At 43.3% G+C, this 24,404-nt stretch overlaps 2 protein-coding genes and 2 long non-coding RNA genes across 4 annotated transcripts in view; 1 reads left to right on the plus strand and 3 right to left on the minus strand.

Annotated features, from left to right (window-relative positions):
- LOC126982995 (uncharacterized) overlaps positions 1 to 1,005 on the minus strand; it is a 3,974-nt gene extending 2,969 nt beyond the window's left edge. Inside the window, exon 1 of the long non-coding RNA XR_007735476.1 lies at positions 1 to 1,005. This exon is cut by the window's left edge and continues 1,216 nt beyond it. This is a non-coding gene — a long non-coding RNA (uncharacterized LOC126982995).
- Positions 1,006 to 6,844: 5,839 nt separating this feature from the next.
- On the plus strand, positions 6,845 to 14,174 carry LOC126982997 (MORN repeat-containing protein 4 homolog). The gene is made up of 4 exons (XM_050835394.1): positions 6,845 to 7,007; positions 7,838 to 8,033; positions 11,687 to 11,796; positions 13,739 to 14,174. Exons 1-4 carry the CDS (start codon positions 6,998 to 7,000, stop codon positions 13,888 to 13,890), a joined length of 468 nt encoding a protein of 155 aa, XP_050691351.1. The 5' UTR covers positions 6,845 to 6,997; the 3' UTR covers positions 13,891 to 14,174.
- LOC126982999 (uncharacterized) lies at positions 11,770 to 13,016 on the minus strand. Its single transcript, XR_007735477.1, has 3 exons — positions 12,197 to 13,016; positions 12,011 to 12,165; positions 11,770 to 11,959 (listed from the first exon to the last, which is right to left on the minus strand). It is a non-coding gene; the product is annotated as an uncharacterized LOC126982999 (long non-coding RNA).
- A 91-nt stretch (positions 14,175 to 14,265) lies between the features above and the next one.
- Positions 14,266 to 23,842, minus strand: LOC126982996 (probable C-mannosyltransferase DPY19L1). The gene is made up of 4 exons (XM_050835393.1): positions 23,661 to 23,842; positions 21,837 to 21,949; positions 20,237 to 20,374; positions 14,266 to 19,996 (listed from the first exon to the last, which is right to left on the minus strand). Exons 1-4 carry the CDS (start codon positions 23,806 to 23,808, stop codon positions 18,251 to 18,253), a joined length of 2,145 nt encoding a protein of 714 aa, XP_050691350.1. The 5' UTR covers positions 23,809 to 23,842; the 3' UTR covers positions 14,266 to 18,250.
- Between the last annotated feature and the right edge of the window lie 562 nt (positions 23,843 to 24,404).

Here is a 24,404-nt window from a genome sequence, read left to right on the forward strand (position 1 = left end):
AAGATGACACCAAATAAAGTGTTGATGTGTTTTGCTCAAGTTGTGTTTTCCTTCCACCTTACTATCTGAAGTATTACCTCGGTGGAACAGATTACAAACAGGCATGCAACAAAATTGATATAAAATTTGGAAATGTAAAAAAAAAATTATACACACACACACACACACACACACACACACACACTGTCACGCACGCACACGCACTGACCGAGGTAAAAAAAAGAGATGATGAGGAAAGGAGAAGAGACGAGGAGACAAAGAAAATGGTAGAGAAGTTGAGGGAAGAAATAGTTGGATTGACTAAGGAACAGCTGGAAAGCCACACAGAAATAGCGCAACTGAGGATGGAAAATTTAAAAAAAAACATGATATACAAATTTTTAAAATGGAAAGAGGTTAGTGTGATGGGGACAAACGAAGACATGGAGAAGATGGAAGAAATGACTAAAAGAGAAGTAGCAGAGAAGATAGGAAATGATCAGCAGAGTGTGGCTGTAAAGGTAGAGGAAAAGATTAAGCATATGGTCAATGATGAATTGAAGGAGTGGAGAAGTGAAAAAAAAAAAAGGAAAACACGAGCTTTAGAGAAATCCTAGAACAACAGCAAGAGGGGCAGAGGCAAGATATAGAAAAAAAGTTGTGAATCTACTGAAAAATAGAGAAACAATGGTGAGGGACATGGCAGAAAAGAAATAAAAATGTGTCAGCGTGTCTGGTGTCAAAGAGGAAAAAAAAAACAGTGAAGACTCAGAGTTACGAGAGGAGTACGGTGAAAATTATATTGAGAAATATGAATGCTAAAGAGGAGGAAAAGTTTGAGGAAGAAGTAGATGAAATAACTAAATTGGGAAGAAATGAGGAAGGAAAAAACAGACCATTAAAGATACAACTAAGGTCCCAAATGGCAACAGAAACCAAAATAAATAGGTCATGGAAACTAAACAACTCTGAAGAATACAAGCAAATACATGTGAGGAGAAATATGTCAGAGGATAAAAGAATAAAAGTAAAGGAATTGATAAATAAAGCAAAAAATGAAATGATGAAAGATCAGGATTTATTTTTATTTATTTATTTATTTATTTATTTTTTTTTTTTTTGAGAATGTAGAGTGAAATTCTGGTAAGTGATTTCCACGCTGACTGCTCTTCTGAACTTGCTAACTGCATGCCTCCCCCCCTCCCGCGGCCCCGCTGCACACGACTTTCTACTCATGCTCATCCCTATACTGTCCAAACCCCTTGTGCAAGAGTTAACCAGCATCTTCACTCTTTCATCCCTCACGCTGGTAAACTCTGGAACAATCTTCCTTCATCTGTATTTCCTCCTGCCTACGACTTGAACTCTTTCAAGAGAAGGGTATCAGGACACCTCTCCTCCCGAAATTGACCTCTCTTTCGGACACCTCTTTTGATTCTTTTTTAGGAGCAGCGAGTAGCGGGCTTTTTTTTATTATAGTTTCCTTTTTTTGTGCCCTTGAGCTGCCTCCTTTGTTGTGAAAAAAAAAAAAAATGCTGGAAGATACAATAAGGCACTGGCAGACGAAAAAGAAAGTAATAAAAAGGTAATATTAACAGGAGACTCCAATTGCAAACAAGTGAAATGGGAAGATTATGCAGCGGAGGGTGGTGAAAATACTTGGGGTAGTAAACTAGTAAACTTGGGGAAGTAAACGTGGGGCGCATCGACTTGGGGCGCGTCGGCAGTGGGGCGCTTCGACCTGCTACCTCCCAGTAAGTATCAAGCATTTTAAATGTAAAATATTGGAGATTTAGGGCCGCTTTCACAGTCACTTTTGTTTGTTTTGATCGTTAGCAATGAGCGGCGATTGCCGCTATAGTATTTCCACGTGAAACTGGTCGATGGGATAGTTGGGGCTGCGGGGTTAGTCTAGCCCCGCACCTTACTACACACTCTCAACACCTCTTACTTCCTCTGCAGCCGCCACTACCCCATCAGCCAGTTTCACGTGGAAATACTATAGCGGCGATCGCCGCCATTGGTAACGATCAAAACAAACAAGTGACTGTGAAAGCGGCCGTTGGTAAGGATCAGAATACATATGAAACTTAAAAATTACCTGTTAGTGATGAGGGCAACGAATGTCAGGCAAAAATTTTCACTAGATATATACTCGTGTTTAAACCCGTTTATTTATTTTTTTTTTTTTTCAAATGACAGCCCAAGTTGGGAGTGCGTCTTATAAGCCGTCAAATACGGTAGTTTAATTTATGTTATCTTTCCCATACTTCCCTAACTATCTTCCTAATATCAATCAACTCAGGAGAGACTCTGTCCTGATAGCAGAGCTGTGTTTTGACTGCCTTCATAGATGATTAAATTCTGACTAAACTATGTATTTGTGGCCAGCAATATACACATCTATACAAAGGATATATCGGGCACCCTATAAATACCATATGATATCATTATCTACCTTAACCTAATCCAATCTAAACTACACCTCTAGTGACTCTGATGGATGTAATGCATAAAAGCTCTTATAACGATATAATTATTATATTTTTTTATGATCATCACTATCATTATTAGTATTGAGATCCATGAAATGGCATCAACGTATAATATTAAATATGATATAGACCCAAAGTCCCCTAGATGAGCAGACATGGTTATGAAAGAGTAAAGTAAATAAATTATAATAATAAAAAAAAAAACATATAGCCACAAGAGACCTAATTTGAAGATCAAGAACTGGGCAGAATGAAGAAATGTCATTGGAATAGGTGAATGAGAAGAAATCCCTTGCTACATATCACACGGATAAAGAATAAAAAGTGGATTGAGAACACTGTCCTGAGGAACATCAGTTTTGACTTGAGTATATCTACTGAACCTACTACCACATATATACATGCAATTTATACTACATAAAAAAAAATGTTTAACACTGAAAATATGTATGGGAGGCAATATGAATCTGGTTTCTGTTGGTGTTTGCTGAAACGGTGAATCTATCAGGGCTGTGGGAATGTCAAACAGTGACCACCTTTTCTGGAACATCCCTCGGAACTGCTGCGAGTCTTCTTACTTTGTTGCATGAAGCTATGAAGTCTGTCAGCAGATTCTTAAATTTACCTCGAGCGTTTCCTGTTCATAAGCAAAAACTGAAAAGAACTCAAAAAATTATATGACAATACGCTAACATTGTTTATAAAAAGAGGGTGCCTGTAAAAGAATTCTGTTAGTTTACATAAGATTGTGTTATGGTAGGTTACTTAAGTTTTGTTGCGGTAAGTTAGGTTAGTGAGGTTAGGTTAGGTAAGTGACATTAGGTTAAGTTACTGTTAGTAGTAGTATTTTTTTTTTTTTGTTAGAATCTTTTTTCACTATTTGTCTTATGTGGTGCCTATAGTGCCACTAAGCACTCTTAAGGGACCTGGTGGATGACCCCAGAATCAACACATTATCCTTAAAAGCAAATGGGTCTCACCATGTCCCAAAGCAAATGCATAGGTATCGAGAAAAAGAAGTGTGAGTAATGTTAAACTGGAATTGGTATTATTCCAGAAGTACACCCATCTCACAACGAAAGTGCTGTGTGAAGTACTTGGTAGATTATGGTGTTTTGTATTAATCAATTACTTAAAAGAAAAAAATATTTGTTTCTAAGAGGGGGGAGGGAACTGGTGTTTAGCGACAGAAAGGTAGCTGATTTTGTGTAAGATGGGTGTAATTCTGAAAATTTACACAAAAATTTCATAAAAAATTATGATTTGTGGAAGAATTGTTTTTGCTTATGATCTCTTATACTTGTTTGTTTTCCAGGGTAAAAGTGCATATCAGTGACGGTGAAAGCAACTGAAAACTGGAGGGTGGCCGAAGGGACAAACCCAGAAATAGGCGCACCTAACATCACCATAGCCGATCCAGGATTCAGGACGTTTCCTAAGGTAGAGGAGGTAACGTTATAATTGCATTTCGTAAAGAATCCTTATAACCAAAGACTAACTAAATTATGAGTATTCTTTTTTCTTGAACACAACATTGAATAAACAACCGAACAATAATACGAAAATACGTATAGCTACCGTTGCCAGATTGTCGTACACTCTTTTAACGATAACTATAAATTAGTTTCATTATTGGAGCCCATAAGACAGTTTGGGAGTAGGAAGGCGGGAAATATAAGCGGCTGAGTACGACCATCCATCTGGCACCGTTGGTCTGTATCCCCGATGCCTGAGGCAGCAGCGCCCGCCATTTTGCGGGTATCAGATACCTTAAATAACATATTTTTACTGCACAAAGCCTAGGAGATGTCACTTATTGTGACTTCGTGAGTTTTCATATTTATCTATTTGTGTATATTTCATGGTGGCAAATCTTAAATTACTATTCCCATTTTTACTAGTGACACGAATTTGTGACTGCTTATCACAATAGAATTTCACACTAATAAGTGAATCAGACCCCACAGAAATATTACCAGTGTGTGTATGAATGAATACAGTGATAAGCACATACTTTGATTTAACTTTAGGATGCCTCGTGGATCATTAATAAATAAAAACAAAATATCCGGATAGGCTAATCTTTAGCCCATTACCTTCAATGGCCCCCCAAAACGGTCCCTCCGCCAAGTTTATACCCCACATTTGGTGATGTTAGGTGCGCCTTTTATAAGTCTATCTTTACTATTGGGTGCATTTTTTTTAATACTATGCATAAACATTACTGAATTTCTGAGGTTACCTATTCTTACCATACCACCTACCCTAAAATATGGGAAGCTGAGAAATATTTCTGTGCCACCCATGCTTAAACCTGGCATGGCTGGCAACCTTCCTGCCTCCTCTCCCCACCCTCCATGTTCCGCTGTCTATGTACAGAATTGATAGAATGGAAAGATAACAAAAATTCTTACCTCCATTCAGCTCTGACAGGTCAGGTTGTTCTGCCCATAGTTATCCAATGGCATCGACGGCTCCTTACAGCAACTTTTTTTGTGGTAGTACAGAGCACAGGATCTCTGTGGTCCCACAAAAATGCTAGACGCCCCCAAGGCTCCAGCAAAGAAGCCTCAGAGGCCCAACACCACAGCATTTTGTTGTCCAAAAGTTCTAGGGAGTGACATCCTGGAGGCAATAACTGTTGTTTACTCAATTTCATGGGTTACTTTGAAGAATAACAGCTTGCACCGTCTTGGAATCGGTTCTTGCCACTATCTAGTTGTTTATCTGAGCTTCTCCATCATAATCAACGTTTACATTAACGGTAAACGTAAGAAAAAAAAATTCGTTTGGTGGTCGTTTCGCGCTTGGGTGAATCAAAAAAATTTGGCAATACAACTCGCGCAGGACCGTCCACACGAAAATGTGGCAATATTGCCAATTCGCGGTGTTAGCTGTATTGATGGTCCGTATATTGCCGAAAATACTCCTCGTGCTTAGCTCGGGCCCGGTACACTACAAATAGGTAAATATACACACACACACACACACACAGGAAACACATCATATAGGTTTAAACAACATGTCACTCAGTCACTCACCTTAGGTAATCCCTTGTTACAAGCAGTGGTGGTGGTGATGGTGGTGGTGGAAGCAGCGGGTATGGGGGAGTCACATGAATGGCTCAGTGGGGGTTCAGCCCATCGCGCCCTGCCCTGTGATACGGCAGGACCCCGACGGCTTACTTGCGGCAGTCCCCATGTCACTCCCCCTCGACCCAGCGTCATCCACACACGCAGTCAAGAGGTGTGTTCCTTTCCCACGTTACACCGAAGGCTGTTGAAGAAAAGACAGGATGATATAACATTATTCTAAAGCCAATCCACTCCCCATTCCCAAGCACAATACCACTCCCTCTCGACCAGTCTTCCACACACACATTCAAGGAGCCGAGAGATGTGTTCCTTTCCCACGTTGCACCGGAGGCTGTTGGAGAGAAGACACGGATGATATAACCTTATGCAATCAGTCCCCACATCACTCACCCTCGACCTCTTCCACACACACGTCCAATGAGTCAAGAGATGTGATTTTGCGCGCGTGGCACTGATGGCTGTTGAAAAAAAGGCATGGATGATACAAAAAACTTACTCAAAATCTAATCGTTTAAAATCAGATAGCACCTCCAATAGCTTTTTTTTTTTACATCACTTTGTTCTGTTTTCCCTTGTGTAAATTCGTATTCGATGTTGTGTTGTAAGCCATATCTAGAAGTTTTAAAAATGTCAATTCAAAGCCTAATTCTTAAGTTAATTGTTGAAGCAGATCTCTCCTCTAGTATAGGCTACCCCCTCCCCCTGTCTAAACTCGCATCTACTCCCATGCTATTTATATTACTGCTTTACAATGAATACGTAACAACACTAAGATCACTATTATCATCATCAGCAGCAGCCCCTTATTGCACCTCTGAACAGTGTGTGTGTGTGTGTGTGTTCACGTTTCCGGGCTCCATATTCTTCGAAGGTACTTGTCAGACTTCCACACGCGTGCCTGCCTGACTGACTGACTGATTGACTGACCGACTGATAGACTGACTGACTGACTTAAATTGATTTGTATATATTGTAATGGATAAAAGGAATAGGATGTAATGAATGTGCAAAAAAAATACTGCCAGAGAGAGAGAGAGAGAGAGAGAGAGATTGACATAGATTTACATAGAAAATCAGAACACACAGACCCCATTCTACATTAATTAGATGGCTCCAAAACGTTGCATTTCAACTCTAGTTAATATTAAGTTGAAGGAAGTGACGGTCGAGCTTGTTTTGAAAGGAGTCAATCGTGTTACACTGGACCACTGAAGGTGGGAGCTTAGAGCTTAGAGAGAGAGAGAGAGAGAGAGAGAGAGAGAGAGAGAGAGAGAGAGAGAGAAGCCCTACACAAGAACAAGTAAGCATTGGTGAGGCAGTCCCTTCACTACACTACCACTTCTTCCTTCAGTCTCACCACCAACACCACAGTCAACACCAACACCACCACCACCAGCACCACAACCACTATTACTGCCTCAATCAGTCATGGCTCAAAGTAAGTTACGATGTTGTCTTCTGGTTGTTGTCCTGGTAATGGTAGAAGTAGTAGTAGTAGTAGTAGTAGTAGTAGTAGTAGTAGTAGGAGAGTAGTAGTAGTAGTAGTAGCAGTAGTAGTTATTGTCATTGTTGCTGTAAACGAAGATAGAGGAAGGAAGGAAAGAAAGAGAGAAAGAAGAAGAAAAAAGAAAAAGAAGTAGAAAAAGAAGAAGGAACCACTTCTAAAAGTGACGGGGAAAAAAATCATATACCGTATTTATATAGAGCCTTTAATTAATGTTGTTGCTGCCAAAGAACATTTTGGGACGAATCAGTGAGCAACAGCATCTTAAAGAGGCACTAAAAGTCTAAAACCTCCCTACTAATAACCCTCGGGAAAGCGGTAGAAACAAATTACATGATTAAAATACAACACGAACTGCGTGGTGGCACAACTATATCGTAGGTATGCTGCGCTGTGAACTCTGGAAGTGAAAAAAAATCCCACAACCATGATCCAAAGTCAGTGTCCAGCGGATGCCTTACAGTGTCTACGTGTGAGGGAAAGTGTGGTGTGGCAGCATGGTGTAGTCCAATGTGGGACAAAGCTACTTGATTGATTGATTGATTGATTGATAGTTTACTGTTGCAGGTATACAACAAAGAAGGGAGAAACCTGCCATCCCAACCCCTAGGCAGTGCAAAGTGTGATCTGCTTGATGGAGCAGTAGTCTTGACACCTTGGAACACTTAATGAATGCCACAAACTCCTTTACAGTGTTAATAACTCCTTTATATCCCCTTTCACGAGCTTTTAAGTGAGTGTCTGTGTCTGTCTGTGTGTGGCAGAGTCGCGTGCCGGCGTGGTCAAGTACGGGAGCTACAAGTATGAAGACGGGACGCAGTATGTGGGCGACTGGAACGACAAGGGGCAGAAGCACGGCATGGGTCACCTGGTGCTGGCCGACGCCACGCGCTACGACGGGGGCTTCGAAGCGGGGCTCTTCAACGGCCTGGGCGTGATATGCTTCCCGGACGGAGCAAGGTATGGGCATGGTTGTCTACTATAGTAATTCATGGCTCTCAGCAGCTTGAAGCATCCCAAGTTGTACGAGGAAACTACATTAGGATAAAGTTTTGGCTATAATATGAAGCCACAAATGGTAAGAAATTCCAGGCGATTTAGATATAATATAAAGCCACAACTGGTCAAAAACTCACTTTGAGCACGGACAGGGCAAGGAGTGAGCATGGTTGTCTGCACAGTGGCGTAGATACGGGGGTGGGGGGGGGCATGGAGGGAGGGGAGGAGACACGTGCCCCCCCAACTGGCCGTGCCCTCATACCCACCACTCCATATATCTGCTGATCTAAGAAAACCTTGTAGGTGGCATCAGAATACCCCATGAGCTCGACTTGCCCATAGCGAAACCAGATTGACCGAGACCGTATCGTTGGCTTCCGCGGGTCCTGATATATACGTTCCTCCCCACCGCTCTACCACACAGTTCCAATACCTATTTATTCCCCTCATATGTTAGCTATAGGTAACATATGAGAAGAGATATGTGTTAGGACTGTGTGGCAGAGCGGCGGGGAAGAAAGGAATCCGCTGGAGCCTAACACAGTGAACACCTAGCTAAGCCACTGTCTGCATCGGGTTACCTAAGATTCTCAATACTCCCAAGCATCCCAAGAATAAAGAAACTACATTATGAACAAGTCTGAACAATAATATGAAGCCACAAATTGTAAGAAACGATTATTTAAGGCAACCAATCACGTCACATCCCCCCGCCATCCCGTGATCCCTGCCCACCTGTTGTTACCCCAGAACAGGGTGATGTCCCCTCCACGGGCCATCCCGGTCACTCCTACGTGATCCTGGTATTCCATGGACACGAGTCACTCAGTAGCAGACGCGCCGAGGCCTCACAAACACTTCAAATAGTAATAAGAAGACTGACAACGCCCTGCCGGCCACTATCATGTAAACAATGGCGAGTTAAATTCAATCACTATCTTTTATCAACACTTCAATCAACACCAAAGGGAAGCATGTATGGTGAAGGTTTTCCCATATCCTCATTGGTTTGAAGATGATTTTCCAGCGTTTCATGTTTCTCTCTCATTAATCTTTGCTCTTAGGAATTAAGTTATCTTACGCGTCATTGTTTGCATAGAGGTGAAGGCAAGAGTGAAAAATAGAAGCTGAAGGCAGGAGAGAAAATTAATAAAAGTAAATATACTGTCTAAAACAAGGCTTCCCAACCGTAGGGTCGCGAAGTCTTGCTAGGAGTGACTGAGGTGAATGGAGGTTTTTTCAGCCATTCGTTTTGATATTGTGTTCTATTTTTTTTTTTTTTTTTTTTTTTTACAGCAAAGGAGACAGCTCAAGGGCACAAAAAAGTAAACATTAATAAAAAAAAGCCCTGCTCCTAAAAGAATCCAAAGAGGTGGCCGAAAGATAAGTCAGTTTCGGGAGGAGAGGTGTCCTGATACCCTCCTCTTGAAAGAGTTCAAGTCGTAGGCAGGAGGAAATACAGATGAAGGAAGATTGTTCCAGAGTTTACCAGCGTGAGGGATGAAAGAGTGAAGATGCTGGTTAACTCTTGCATAAGGGGTTTGGACAGTATAGGGATGAGCATGAGTAGAAAGTCGAGTGGCAAAGGGCCCGCGGGGGGGGGGGGCAGGCATGCAGTTAGCAAGTTCAGAAGAGCAGTCAGCATGGAAATATCGATAGAAGATAGAAAGAGAGCAACATTGCGCGGAATTTAAGAGGTGAAGACTATCGGTATGAGGAGGAGAGCTGATGAGACGAAGAGCCTTTGCCTCCTCTGTCCAGAAGAGCTGTGTGAGGGAGCCCCCCCCACATGAGATGCATACTCCATACGAGGGCGGACAAGGCCCTGTATATGGACAGCAACTGTGCAGGGAGAAGAACTGGCGGAGACGGTACAGAACGCCCAGCCTCGAGGAAGCTGATTTAGTAAGAGATGAGATATGAAGTTTCCAGTTGAGATTTTGAGTTAAGGATAGACCGAGGATGTTTAGTGTTGAGGAAGGTGATAGCTGGGTGTTGTCAAAGAATAGGATAGTTGTTTGGAAGATTGTGTCGAGTGGATGGGTGGAGAACTGTTGAGGCGTGCGTTGAAGGGACACTTCTCTTGCCTTGCTTGAATCGGAAATAATAGTAAGGTCTGAGGCTAGCGTTCTGCAGCCTCAGCCTTGAGTCGTTAAGTTCCTGAAGGTGGGTCTTCCTATTAAAAAGAAGTTGAATATTGCATCGTGGGCAGGAATGGATAGGACAGTTCGTTTTGGAAAGAAGATCATCAATGAACAACAGAAAAGAGTGGGAGATAGGACAGAACCCTGTGGGACACCACTGTTAATAGATTTAGGGAAGAACAGTGACCGTCTACCACGGCAGAAATAGAACGGTCAGAAGGAAACTGGAGATAAAGGTACAGAGAAGGATAGAAACCGTAGGAGGAGGTAGTTTAGCAAGATTTGTGCCAGACCCTATCAAAAGCTTTTGATATGTCCAGCGCAATAGCAAAGTTTCACCGAAACGGCTAAGAGAGGATGACCAAGAGTCAGTTAAGGAGATCACCAGTAGAACGTCCCTTGAACCCATACTGGCGATCAGATAGAAGGTCAGAAGTGGAAAGGTGCTTTTGAATCTTACGGTTAAGGATTGATTCAAAAGCTTTAGATAGACAAGAAAGTAAAGCAATAGGACGGTAGTTTGAGGGATTGGAGCGGTCACCCTTCTTAGGTACAGGCTGTGTGAAGGCATACTTCCAGCAAGAAGGAAAGGTAGATGTTGACAGGCAGAGGCGAAAGAGTTTGACCAGGCAGGGTGACAGCACGGAGGCACAGTTTTTAAGGACAATAGGAGGCACTCCATCAGGTCCATAAGCCTTCTGAGGATTGAGGCCAGAGAGGGCATAGAAAACATCATTTTGAAGAATCTTTATAACAGGCATAAAAGAGTCAGAGGGGGGATGAGTAGGAGGAATATGCCCAGAATCGTCCAGGGTGGAGTTTTTAGAAAAAGTTTGAGAGAAGAGTTCAGCCTTAGAGATAGATGAGACGGCAGTGTTGCCGTCAGGACTGAGGAGTGGAGGGAAAGATGAAGAAGTGAAGTTGGAGGAGATGTTTTTTTGGGATGATGAAGTCACGGGAAGAGTTAGAAAGCAAGGTTTTGACATTTTCTATTAATGAAAGAATTTTTGGTTAGTCGGAGAATAGATTTGGCACGATTTCGGGCAGAAATGTAAAGTTCATAATTAGCATTAGTTTGAAGGCTCTGGTATCTTTTGTGAGCTACCTCTCTATCATTGACAGCACGAGAACAAGCGTGTGTTAAGAGGGAACATCAGGGTGTCTCTGGGGCACGTCAGGGTCGGGTATATGGGTAACAATAAGTACAAGAAAAATTAATGTGTAAAACTGCTGGTATTAGGGAGTCGCGAGTGCTTGGACGTTGGGAACCACTGATCTAAAAAAAATACATATATTCGATCCTTTGCAAAACTTATACAACATTAAACTATCAATCAATCAATCAACTTATACCATTTTGCATTGACCGCTGGATGAGTAAGAGACGAGGCGCGGCAACCATAAAGTTCAAAGTTAAAACCATACTCTAATTATACTCCTCATAATGTTCCTCCCCACCTTAATTGCCAGGTACGAGGGGGAGTTCATGCAGGGCTGGTTCCACGGCCACGGCATCTTCTGGCGCAACGACAATATGCGCTTCGAAGGGGAGTTCCGAGGCGGCCGAATCTGGGGGCACGGTGAGGCCCTTGGGAGCACTGTGTCTCGTTGAACCCTGCCGGGGCCTAGAAGTTTGAGTTATGCTGAAGCCTGCATTAAATAGATTGAACCTTGATTGATCCTGTATTAAATAGCTTGAACCTTGATTGAGCCTGTATTAAATAGCTTGAACCTTGATTGAGCCTGTATTAAAGAGCTTGAACCTTGATTGAGCATGCATTAAATAGCTTGAACCTGTATTAAATAGCTTGAACCTTGATTGAGCCTGTATTAAATAGCTTGAACCTTGATTGAGCCTGTATTAAATAGCTTGAACCTTGATTGAGCCTGTATTAAATAGCTTGAACCTTGATTGAGCCTGTATTAAATAGCTTGAACCTTGATTGAGCCTGTATTAAATAGCTTGAACCTTGATTGAACCTGTATTAAATAGCTTGAACCTTGATTGAGCCTGTATTAAATAGCTTGAACCCTGCCATACATAGACTATATGGAAGCCTGAACCCAGATGGAGCTGTATAAAAAGCTTGGGTGTGTTAAATTCTACGCTTGAACCCTGCCAAAGACTATGAACACTATTTGAACCTGTATTAAAAAGCTTGAACACTGTCAAAGACTGTAAAAGCCTAAACCCTGCTGGAGCCAGTCTTTGTCTTAAAAAGCTTGAACTTTGTCAAAATGTAAAATTAAACCTGCCAAAGACTGTAAAATCTTGAACCCTGCAAATCTGAAACCCCATTAAAGTCTATGCTTGACCCTGAACTCTGTTGGAGCCTATACTAAAGCCTGAACTCTGTTGAAAGCTACACTTGAACCCTGCCAAATACTGTGTGAAACCCTGAACCCTGCTTGAGCCTATTTTAAAAAGCTTGAACCCTGTTAATTAGTGTTAGCTTAAACCCTGCCAGAGCCTCTGTGTGTAAACCTGAACCCTGATGTGACAGAGATTAGCACTGGGGCCATGTGCAGCCTTATAAAGCGTAAGCCCTCAACTTCGCTTTACCTCCAATTGAAGCTTAGAAATCCTGATACAAACTGAGCTACTAATGAAGTGGATCTCTTTCTCACTTTTGTTTGGGAATGTATGTCCTTCCTTCCTTATTCCTATTCTTAATCCATATTCTTTTCTTCCTTCCTTATTCCTATTCTTAATCCCTATTTCTTCTTCCTTATTCCTATTCTTTATCCCTACTTTTTTCATCCTTATTCCTATTCTTAATCCCTATTCCTTTTTTTCCTTCCTTATTCCTATTTTTAATCCCTATTCCTTTTTCTTCCTTATCCCTATTCTTAATCCCTATCCTTTTCCCTCAAATACACTTAGTTGCTCATCACAGGCATCCAATACAAAGAAGACTAGTACAATGGACTTCTTGACTATTAAATTGGACCTCATAACTAGTATCTCTTATAGGAATATCTAGACATTCATCCTTTTACCTCACCACAGTCTGCAGGGTAGCCAGCAAACTATGGGCAGCCACACACCACTTTAATGAGAATTCCAAGGGGAAGATAGGACAGTGCTTCAGTGTCTACCACCAGTCCAGGCATAATACTAAAATTGATATGAACACATGGTATAGCACTAAGATAACTCACACAATAACAACAACAACACCCCAGCATCACCATGTATCACGCATCACGGCAGCCACTTAAAACATAATTCACCTGTGCCATGAACAACCGGACGAGCACTGAGGCCACATGCAGCTATAACATATGGCCCCAACATTACCTTTTGCTATACAGGTTGCAGGAGTCCAGTACGAGCAAGGCTTTCAAACTAGACCTCCTCAGTTTGTTTATCTAATAGCTTATCTTTCTGCTTATATGTTTTTTCCTCTACTCTTGGCTTTCTTTTCTTCTCCTCCTTCGTGGTTTATTTTCTAATTCTTCTTCTTATAGTCTTGCTTCTTGCCTTTTTCTTCTTACCTTGAAACCACTGCTCTGCCCCAGGTCTGGTGACGTACGCCGATGGGTCTAATGGCTTCCCGCGCAACGAGGGCTTCTTCCAGGATTGCCGGTTCATGCGCAAGACTCGTTGCCCCCAGGTGATCCAGCGTGCCCAGAAGGTGGCCCACATCGCCCGGGCACAGATGGATGAATAAGGCGGTGGCCACAGCATCATCTTAAAAGTTAACTCACACTTGGACCTGTAGGATAGCAGCCACAGCACCATGTTAACAGAGAGCATACACACACACACACACACACACACACACACACACATGGACTATTTGGTGGCCATCACAGCATCACAAAAGATACACAGTTGTGGGCGTTGATGTTCTATGCCTCACGCGCCACACCTGTGCTGGAGATGGTGTGCTGTGCTTGCCATCCACCTCTCCATAACACCTGCTGTCATAATAATAAATGTACATAAATATTAGGCACTACTTTCATTTGTGTACCAGTCATTCATTCTGACAGCTGTCATCAGAACACATGCAGAACCTGGTGCAGAAAATAAAAATACACTATAATGAAAATGTCATTTACTGTTAAGTGAAAATATTATATTATTAACAAATTTCTAGAGCAAAGCATTAAGCTTAATTCCAATAGACAAGTTAAAAAGCTAGAAAAACGGCCAAATTTTGGCTAGGTATAAAAAGCAGATATCAAATCATTTAACAATCATTTGATACTCATAAAACGGAAGCGACTGAAGAGCATGAGTCTACACTATAAAAATGACTGATAGAAGGTGACTATCTGAGGTCCAGCTGTGTACTGTTCTTGTTGGAGCCATGAGCAAGTCAGTTTACCAATGCACACTACCAACACATTTTCTCAACCAGTCTTTTGTTGGCCTCACACTGTATGCATAACATTTCATGCCTGATCATATACCATAAGTAATACTACATACCTGTATATGTATATAATAGAACACAATCACTATACTGTAGACCTATTTCCCATCATCACAGTATGCATCTAGAGGGCAGTGGGTGAGCAATTTTGAGGTAAGTCAGGAAGAGTGAGATAGTTCTGGTAACAGGAAGCCCAGGTGACAGGTATTAATACTGTGAATGACTTCAAAGCAAAGCATCAACAATAGCAATGATAATAATAACACAACTCCTTTTTCTCGTAATTAAGGTAGGATTGAACTGAAGAAACAAGGAACTACCTCCTCAGGAGTATGATTTGCCCCATAAAATGAATCACAAACTCACGCCATCCAAGAGACGCTGCCTAATCTGACACAGGCCACGTAAAGACCTCATGCCTGACTTTAATTGATACAACATAATTATAAAAACAATAACTCAAAGTTGCATCCTCAGTCCTGCCAAGTTCGCCTCTCCCAGCCAGATGAGGGATCGCAGCATCCACAGGTTGCACGTTGTATACTGGAAGATTTGATTTCAGTGTTTTGATTTATTTTCAGAACTCAAGTCTTGCAATGAAATTCCTTGCTCTTTCAAGTGAATGCTGTAAACCTTTGCTCAGTTCCACCACTCCCCTAAACAAGTTCAACAGGTCATTTTTATCCTTACATTAACAAGTGAAGAGATACTCATTACTGGCTCCATAACAAACTTGCCACGCAAGAAGAGTAAGGTCGCGAGTAACACAATCATTTGGTGGATACGTGAGCTTGCAGTATCTGAATTCATGCTATTTAATGCATGTAACCTCTGGTCCACACCACTAAACTTTTGCTCTAATACCACAGTTTTCATCAACTTTAATGCTTCTTGGTTTGTATTTTGCACTTTGAGAACTGCTTACCCTACTACATAGTTTTTGTTAAATATTTTGTGGCTTACACTATTCACGAATCATGCTGCATGTCTGATTGTAGTGGCCCCCATGGTGAGGAAAGCCACCCAAACTTACACAGAGTAGGATTCCTATTTAGCCAACTGGTTAAGCCGTCAAGGAGTGGCTTCCCATCTGGCCGGTCATGGGTTTGATACCAGGCACCGGTAACCCCTTTCCAAGTACAGCCAAACCTTGGTTTATGAGTTTAATTCATTCCGGAATATTGCTCGCACACCAAAACACTCATAAACCAAAATGAACTTTCCCATTGAAATTAATGGAAATCCCGTTAATGCGTCCCATATCTCAAAAAAATATTTATATAAAAATAATTTTACATGTTATTTTTTTACAGAATTAAAGTAAATTCACTAACAAATAGCAATGGTAAATAATATGAAACACAAATCAATGTGTTACGGTTGTTACGGAGACTCTCGCAACCGCTGACTATGCTCCAGGGGTAGGCTTTGCACTGGGGTTTAGCAGCTGCAGTTTCCATATTCTCGAGGCACTGGAACTACATTCGACCACCAACCTGAAGCTAACTCAGCGTGTCATCCGAGATGGAGTGTGAACAGAAATCTCACGTCCAGGAGGGCATTTAAGATGCCGAGGCTCGCCCCCGTTCCTGTTGCGAGCATAGTATCCACGGTCCCTGTTTTCTTCTTTGCAGCACCATCCCTTTTAACCATCTTTCTGGGAACTTTGTTAAAGCACAAAGAACTCACACTGTTGTGCTGAAAACATGACATGAGTGAACGGCTGCTATTTCTACGAGTTTACAACGTGGACTGTGATTAAAGCCGTCATCTGACGGTGAAGAATTACCCAAGACCAAGCAAGAATTAACCCAAAATTTTGCAAATTCTTGCGTTTCTTGTTCTGGTTTGTTAGATTTCGATGAATTCCCCTCAATTCTTGGCAAGAATAGGGGGTCCTGCGCAGGCCGCGGTGGGGCAGGGTACAGCCACTGTCTTGATGGCTGCACTTATATAGGCCTATGGTGGTGATCATTTCCTGAGCTTCCTATAGGTAACCCTACCAGGTGGGGGTGGACATAGAGTTCACGAGGTTACTGTTGTGTTACTGCTGCACCACAACACATTATAAAGCATCACTGCTGGATAAGTAAGAACTTTCCGGCATGAAAACATCATCGTCATCGTTAGAAACAAGAAAATTAAACAATGCCATTTGTCAATATTTTGTAAAGAAAAAGGACGTTTTAAGAAACTCCACCGCATGCAATGATGCTAAGCAGATACTGAAATACTCCTAATGAACTGTGGATCCCGTAAATGTGACTAAATTAACGTGTGTTGTCCTTGATGAGTGACAAAATGAGAAATACATAGTGTTGGTTCATCCAGTCATATGGACAAGATGGAGTGCTCTGGTGGATCACGGGAGGGAGGTACAAAACAGTCTCAAGAATGGGGGTCGTTCAAGAAGGCCATATATCGCCAGATGACGCCTTAGGGTTGCAAACTTGCCACCCTTTCCTTAAAATACGGAACGCCATTTGTTCCGTATTTGGCTGTCTGAATGGTTAAGCAGATAAAATTCAGCAGTTTTAAAAATGTACGGAGCACATTTTACGGTGAACCACAAAACCAGTCCATGAAATTATGTTTGTCAAGGGTCATCCTGAAATATGTGTAAAATACGCGTAGTAACGTCTCTCCTCCCCTTCCTTTTCCTTTCACCAGCAGCAGGCAGCAGCTGTCAGTCGTGGCAGGCCAGAGAAATTTTAGGGTTGCCACCCGTTCCTTAAAATATGGATTCATTCTGTATTGGAGAATAGGATGTTGCCTTCCTTATTTGTTTTAGATCCAGATGGCAGCACAACTGAGGCTCTCTTCCCATTGTTTTCTGCTTTGAACTTTCTCGTCTTGCAGGGAACAAAAGGAACCCACGCTCACATCTTCCACTTGTACAAAGAGACTCGCCAGTCCTCGTTGAAAGACCGAATTGGTTGGCTAGGCTGACGTAAGCCGATAGAGTTGGTCTATCGGCATCCTCCCCTCTCCATCAGCATCATGAGCCGTCGCCCGGCAAGGGTTTGTGGTCCCTCCTCGAAGGGACGTACACACTTGACAATGACGGCCTCCATATAGCCTGTGTCCCCACCCAAGAGGTGGCAAAAAATAAATAAATAAATAAATAAATAAAAATAGGAAACAGGATGCTCGTATACCAAGTCACCACTCGTAAACTGAGGTATTTTTTTGTGAGATTTTTTTGCTCGTAAATCAACACTCGTAAACCAAGGCACTCGTAAACCGAGGTTTGACTGTATGGATTCATTTTGTGTGTTTGGAGGCACACAGAGGTTGTGTGGATGTTGTGGAAAGAGAATTTCAGACAATATATGATCTAGTGTTGCTCAGGACCCCACCGTACCTGAATGGTCCCCAGAGAACACACACACACACACACACACACACATACACACAAACACACACACACTTAGGTGGCTCTACTTTACCTGTTTGAATTATATACACTTATTACAGGAATTATTACAGTACATATCAAACAAACTTCAGTTCAAACAGAGTGTCACGGACCCCCTGTTGACTGCTCCCAGGCCTACACAGCCCTGGTAGAACTTCTGCTGTAGTATAAGCAGGAGTCCATTGCACCACTTTTAGGACAAGTTTCACCATCCTGGCTGGCCCGAGGACACTATGCACTGTGATACCTTGGCGGCGGTATCTCCACGTAGCGCGAGGGGACCTGCAGGACCACAAACACGTCATTGGCAAACACACGGTGGAAGGGCGCAGGGTTCCTGTGGAAGAGCCGTGGACAGAGGGCAGGTTTGTGTTTGTTCTGGGGCTCCTCCACGTCCCATATGTCAGCCATGCCACAGCCCGGCCGGCTCCTGCGGATGCACCACGACTCCTCCAGCACCACGTAATTCACTCGCATTGACAGCAACGTCTCGTACACACTCTGTGCCGACCGCCGGCTGAATATGCTGTACACTTTCTTGGTGCGCTCCCTCAGGCCAGCGTGTTCATAGTGTGGGTGGTTGACGATGGGCCGCTGCGTCGACAGAAGGATGTTGGCCATGGTGGACATTGGTCCGGCAAATACTGCATCCTGGTTGGTCTCACTCTGCACCCACTCCACCAGCTCCTCCAGCTCTGGGTTGCTGTACTCGCCTTGGATGGACCGCTGCTCGCTGATGTTCCTCAGGCCCCGGACACACATGCCACTCACCAGCACTGCCAGCACTGCCACGTGCACCTCCCGCCGCTCAATGAGACGCCAGTACTTCTTGCAGGCCAGCAGGGAAGCCATGACGCAGAGCTGTGGCGTCATGAACAGCTTGAGGCGCATCACAAGGCCGGCCATGACTGCATACACGGCCAGCAGCGCCCCATTGAACAGCACGGCCGGATCCACACCACTCCACACCGCAGGGGCCGCCTCTCCCTCCTCCTCCAGCCGCCGCAGCATGTTGCTCCGGACGCGGCCCAGAGTGTGGTCCAGCACTGCCAGGATCACGAGGACCACCACAGGGATCAGCAAGGTCTCGTTGAGCTTCTGGATGGACTCCTGCGGCAGCACATCAAACTCTGGGGAGCAGGTGTACAGCAGCGTGTGGAAGTCTGAGTAGTTAGTGAACTTTCCTCGCAAGATGTTGAGGATGTGTGCGTCATCCTCCACACCAAAGATGCGCGAGAGCTCAATCTTGCAGGCAGCACAGGAGACGAAGAGGAAGGAGAGCTGGGCAAGTGTATTAGAGGGGAAGGGCAGGTGCTGGAAGATGGGCTCCAGGAAGAGGTAAAGAAGCAGCACACCCAGCAGGCAGCCGGCCAGTGGAGACGACACCAGCAGGGAGTTGCCGAATTGCAGCACGACATTGTTGAGGAAGCCGTAGGAGGTGCCCAGCAAGACCAGCAGCATGGGCAGGGCAGGCACCACCCCCACTGCATAGAGGGAGTACACGATGCCCAACACTGCCACCGTGGTGAACTGTGCAAACTGCCAGCACAGGAGGTAGGCGAGGGTGAGGGTGCCCACCAGGAGGGGCTGCTTCCAGACGGGGCGAGGCGCACGAAGGACCTGCATCACCGCCACGTTGAGCGCCACACTCCAGGGAAAGCCAAAGCTCTCCCTCAGGGGTGGTGTCCACTGCACCCGTGTGGACTCCCCGTGGTTGAAGAAGAAGCAGATAATGGTGAGGAAGCCTCCGAGGAGGTCGCCACTCAGAAGGGTGCCTTGGATGAAGAGCAGTGCTGCGGTGAGGCCTGCACTGACCCACACCCCTGCCAGGTACCAATAGACAGGGTCACCCAGCCCCTCACAGCTCACCACAGGGGAAAGGCCGCGGCCCCGACTCACCTGCCAGCACTCCCGCGCCTCCACGCCCAGCCAGGCTGTCATGGCGTTGAAGATGCGGTATGTCCCACCAAGCACCACCTGCACCGGGCAGCACACAGGGGAGTTAGGTGAAACAATGCCGATGAATGCAATGAATGCTACTCATTATGCAAAAACTGAAGGATAATTTCAAGAGTGGGATGTGTGAGTAAAATTCATGGGAAAATTACACGACAGCAAAAAATATCCCTATGCTAATTTAAAAAAGCACCCTGTATGATGATGAAAACATCAAGAAAAATCCAAGTCCATCCCAAAGAATAATGCCTTCGAACTCACTTCTGGGTAGAGGTTGAAGCGCTGGAGCGTGTTGATGATGTCCGGGAACTCTGTGAGGTTGTTGTGCATGAGGCGGTTCAGGCCCACGAGGAAGGAGTCAGCGTTGACGATGGACTTGTAGTAGGAGTAGTACAGGCCCTGGGGTTAGAGCATGGGATGATGACTCGGGGTCTCTCAAACTCAAAATCATCACCATCACCATCGTAAAATCGCGGCTTTCCACATAAGCAGAGACATAAAGAATTTTATATAAAACTTTGTCTCTTCACACTACTAATGACAGTCCTCCATCATATAACACTGCATTCTGGTGACATTCACACACAGCTTTCCAAAAATGATAACACACGGATGGAATACTTTACAAGTTTTAATCATGTGTTGTACCCAGGACCACAGCCAGGGTTACGAGGACAAAACAAATTGATTTTTTTTTAGTGTCATTCAAGCAATTTGAATTTGGAATGCATGACCCTGCGATAGAATCTGCATAGTAGCCTAAAGGTACTGTGGAGGTGGAAAGGGTTCAGGATATAGTATGATGAAAACATTGAAATATAAGAACAAAAGAAAAGGGAATCTGCAAGAGGCTGAATATGAGACCTTACAATCACGACTTGGTCCTGTGGAAAAACAAGCAGTTAAGAACACACACACACACACACACACACACACACTTGACTTGTGACCCAGTCCTGGCCGAGGTCGGACGTGGGTCATGGCGCTCCGATAGGAGTAGCCCGGGGCCAGCCTGTTGGCCTCTCCCCTTCCCCTTCATCCCTGTCTCCCCTTTCATCAAGAAACCTACTTCAAGAAACACTATTTAGCAAGTTATTTTTTGTGACATTAAGTGAAACCACAGTGACAGTCTGACAGACAGTGAGTGGAGTGCGTGTGTGGTATACCGGGAGGACACAGATCGCCGAGTGTGTCACCGCCGCGGCCTTCCATCAAGTCCCTGCTGACGCCCCGAGGTCTCCCCGAGGCTCACCAGCCCGCCCATCCTGCTGTTGAAGTCTGGTCAGGTGCAGTGCAGTGGAGGCTTCGTCACTCAGGTGGGGGCAATGTGCAGGCTGCTCACCACCAAGGCTGTGCAGTCTGTTCACAGGTACAGCAGCGAGTCTTCACATATCTCTTGCCACCTGTTTTGGATTAGCACTCCACCTATAAGCCCCTTTCTGAGTGACCATCGATACCGCCTCTACCTGCTCTCCGGCCACCTGCAGCTACCTGACCCAGCATTGTGACCTGGGGATGGCCTCGGATTAACGCCTACTCGCCTTCCAGAAGAGGATTACCTTCCCACCTCATCGCTCTACCACACCGCACTCCTCCACCTCCTCACCCCTCAAGCATCACCACAACGTTCCCTCCGTTACTGTAAATTACCTACCCCCACACCCCTTTCATATTGTAATTTTTATATAGTTACACTTTGTAATCTTAATATGTACATTTTCAGCCTAACGGCTGCCATCTCCGAAATAAACCGATTAATATTATTATTTTATTATTATTATTACACACACACACACACACACACACACACACACACACACAAGACCCCCCAGACCTCCCTCGCCCACCCCCCCTTCCTCACCATCTCCGTGCGGAACGTCATCTCCCGCTCCAGGTTTGAGAGGTGTGAGAAGTGGCGGTCATTCTCGAACATGGTGGCCACATGGACGCTGTGCACCACACCCATGCACAGCGCTGCAGGGACACAGAGGGAGACACTTTAGTCATTGTTCACTGCATGGGAGTTCAAGGGAAGGCTTAATATTACAAAAGTCTGGTGTGTGGCTGACGGGATGCTTGTTATTGCATGTCGAGTGTGGAAGGGATGCTCTATTTTATATTTCAAGAAACAACTTTAGTCATTATTCACCTCAAGGGGCCCAAAAGAAGGACTTAGGAAAGAGAGCTTACTAATGATAATCCCTCCAACCTAAATTCACACCCAGAATCATGGAGAAAAAGGAAGTTTGGAAAGAAAGGAGAGGGAGAAAGTTGGTAATAATCCTTTAAATCATAGGAGACATTAATAGGTAGCAAATTCACACCCAGATTCATGGAGAAATAGGGAAATAGGAAGGAAAGGAGGTGAAAATGGTACTTTAACCCGGTAGCAGCGACAGTCCAAACTTTTGCCATGATATAAACCCACCAAAACAGATGATGCATAAACTGATCACAAATGCATTGATATATATTATAAAATGGTTTGCGTGAGTGATGATTTCTTCCTCATTTTTCTTGCTTAGAGGGACCTTTAAGAAACAAGATCTCCACAGCTGCCGGGTTAAATAATATGAGAATGCAATGGAGGAATGAATAGCTAGATCCACCCAAGACAACTCAATACTAAACATTCTCCCCACAGACTCAGAGACACACTTATAATCATGGAGGAAAAGGGAAATTAGGAAGGGAGGAAGAGAAAATGGTACTTTAAATAATACGAGAATGCTATGGAGGAATGAATATAACCACCATGACAACTTATATATACTACACCTTCCTCCCAACAGACTAAGAGACACACTTATAATCATGAAGGAAAAGGGAAATTAGGAAGGGAGGAAGTGAAAATGGTACTTTAAATAAAACGAGACTGCTATGGAGGAATGAATATATCTACCCATGACAACTTATATTACACACTCTATTCTACTCTACTCTTCTATGCTACATATTCTACTCTATTCAGGAGCAGTAAGTAGCAAGCTTTTTTTTTTTTAATTATTGTTTTCTTCTTTTTTTTTACGCCCTTGCACTGTCTCCTGTGTTGTAAAAAATAAAAAATAAAAATCTCCCCACAGACTAAGAGACACACTTATAATCATGGAAGAAAAGGGAAATTAGGAAGGAAGGGAGGAGTAAAAATGGTACTTTAAATAATACGAGACTGCTTTGGAGGAATGAATATATCCACCATGACAACTTATATATACTACACCTTCCTCCCAACAGACTAAGAAACACACTTATAATCATGGAAGAAAAGGGAAATTAGGAAGGAAGGAAGTAAAAATGGTACTTTAAATAATACGAGACTGCTATGGAGGAATGAATATATCCACCATGACAACTTATATATACTACACCTTCCTCCCAACAGACTCAGAGACACACTTATAATCATGGAGGAAAAGGGAAATGAAGAGGGAGTGAAAATAGTAGATACTTTAAATAATACGAGACTGCTATTGAGAAATTAAAATATCCATCCATGATAACTTATACTACACAATCTCCCCACAGACAAACAAAAACACCTAAAACCACGAAGCTAACAAACAAAAACAGCGAAAATGGTGAGAAAAAACCTTAATTAGCGATACAAGACATACTAGACCAGGGATGTTGCTATGGTGGGAGGCAGCAATATATTCAGCCATAACTCTGTAACTATTCCCTTTACCACAGATTAGGACAGCCAGCATGGACGGCCGCTTATCCTCCTCCTGCTTTTGTGTCCTGGAGGAGCTGTTGTCCTTGTGGGAGGCGGCATTTTTCCTGTTCTTGGCCGGCCTTTCCTCCTCCCCTCTCCTGTGTTTTGCTGCCATCATGGGACTGCCACTGCGGTCTCTATCATTATCTATTTCTTTATCTATTTCTCTATATCTATGTCTGCTGCCGTTTCTGTATATATATCTTTCTCTGCCTCCTATTTTCCTCTGGTTTTGTTATTTCTCTCTCTATCTATTTTTTTTTTATCTATTCCTCTATGTATTTATATTTCCGTATCTCTTTCTGTCTCCTATTTTAATTCCTCTGGTTTTGTTATTTCTCTCTCTATCTATTTCTTTATCTATTCCTCTATCTATTTATATATCCGTATCTTTCTGTCTCCTATTTTCCTCTGGTTTTGTTATTTCTCTCTCTATCTATTTCTTTATCTATTCCTCTATCTATTTATATATCCGTATCTCTTTCTTTTTCCTTTGGTTTTGTTATTTCTCTCTCTATCTATCCCGTATTTTTTTTATCATTTATCTATTTATCTATTTACTGCACTATCATTATCTATTTCTTTATCTATTCCTCTATCTATTTCTGTATATATATCTTTCTATCTCTCCTATTTTCCTCTGTTTGATTATTTCTCTCTTGCTATCTCGTATTTTTATCATTCATTATTCCCTATCAATATATTTCTGCCTAT

The sequence above is a fragment of the Eriocheir sinensis genome, chromosome 52 (genome assembly GCF_024679095.1).
Source record: "Eriocheir sinensis breed Jianghai 21 chromosome 52, ASM2467909v1, whole genome shotgun sequence".
Lineage (NCBI taxonomy): Eukaryota > Metazoa > Arthropoda > Malacostraca > Decapoda > Varunidae > Eriocheir > Eriocheir sinensis.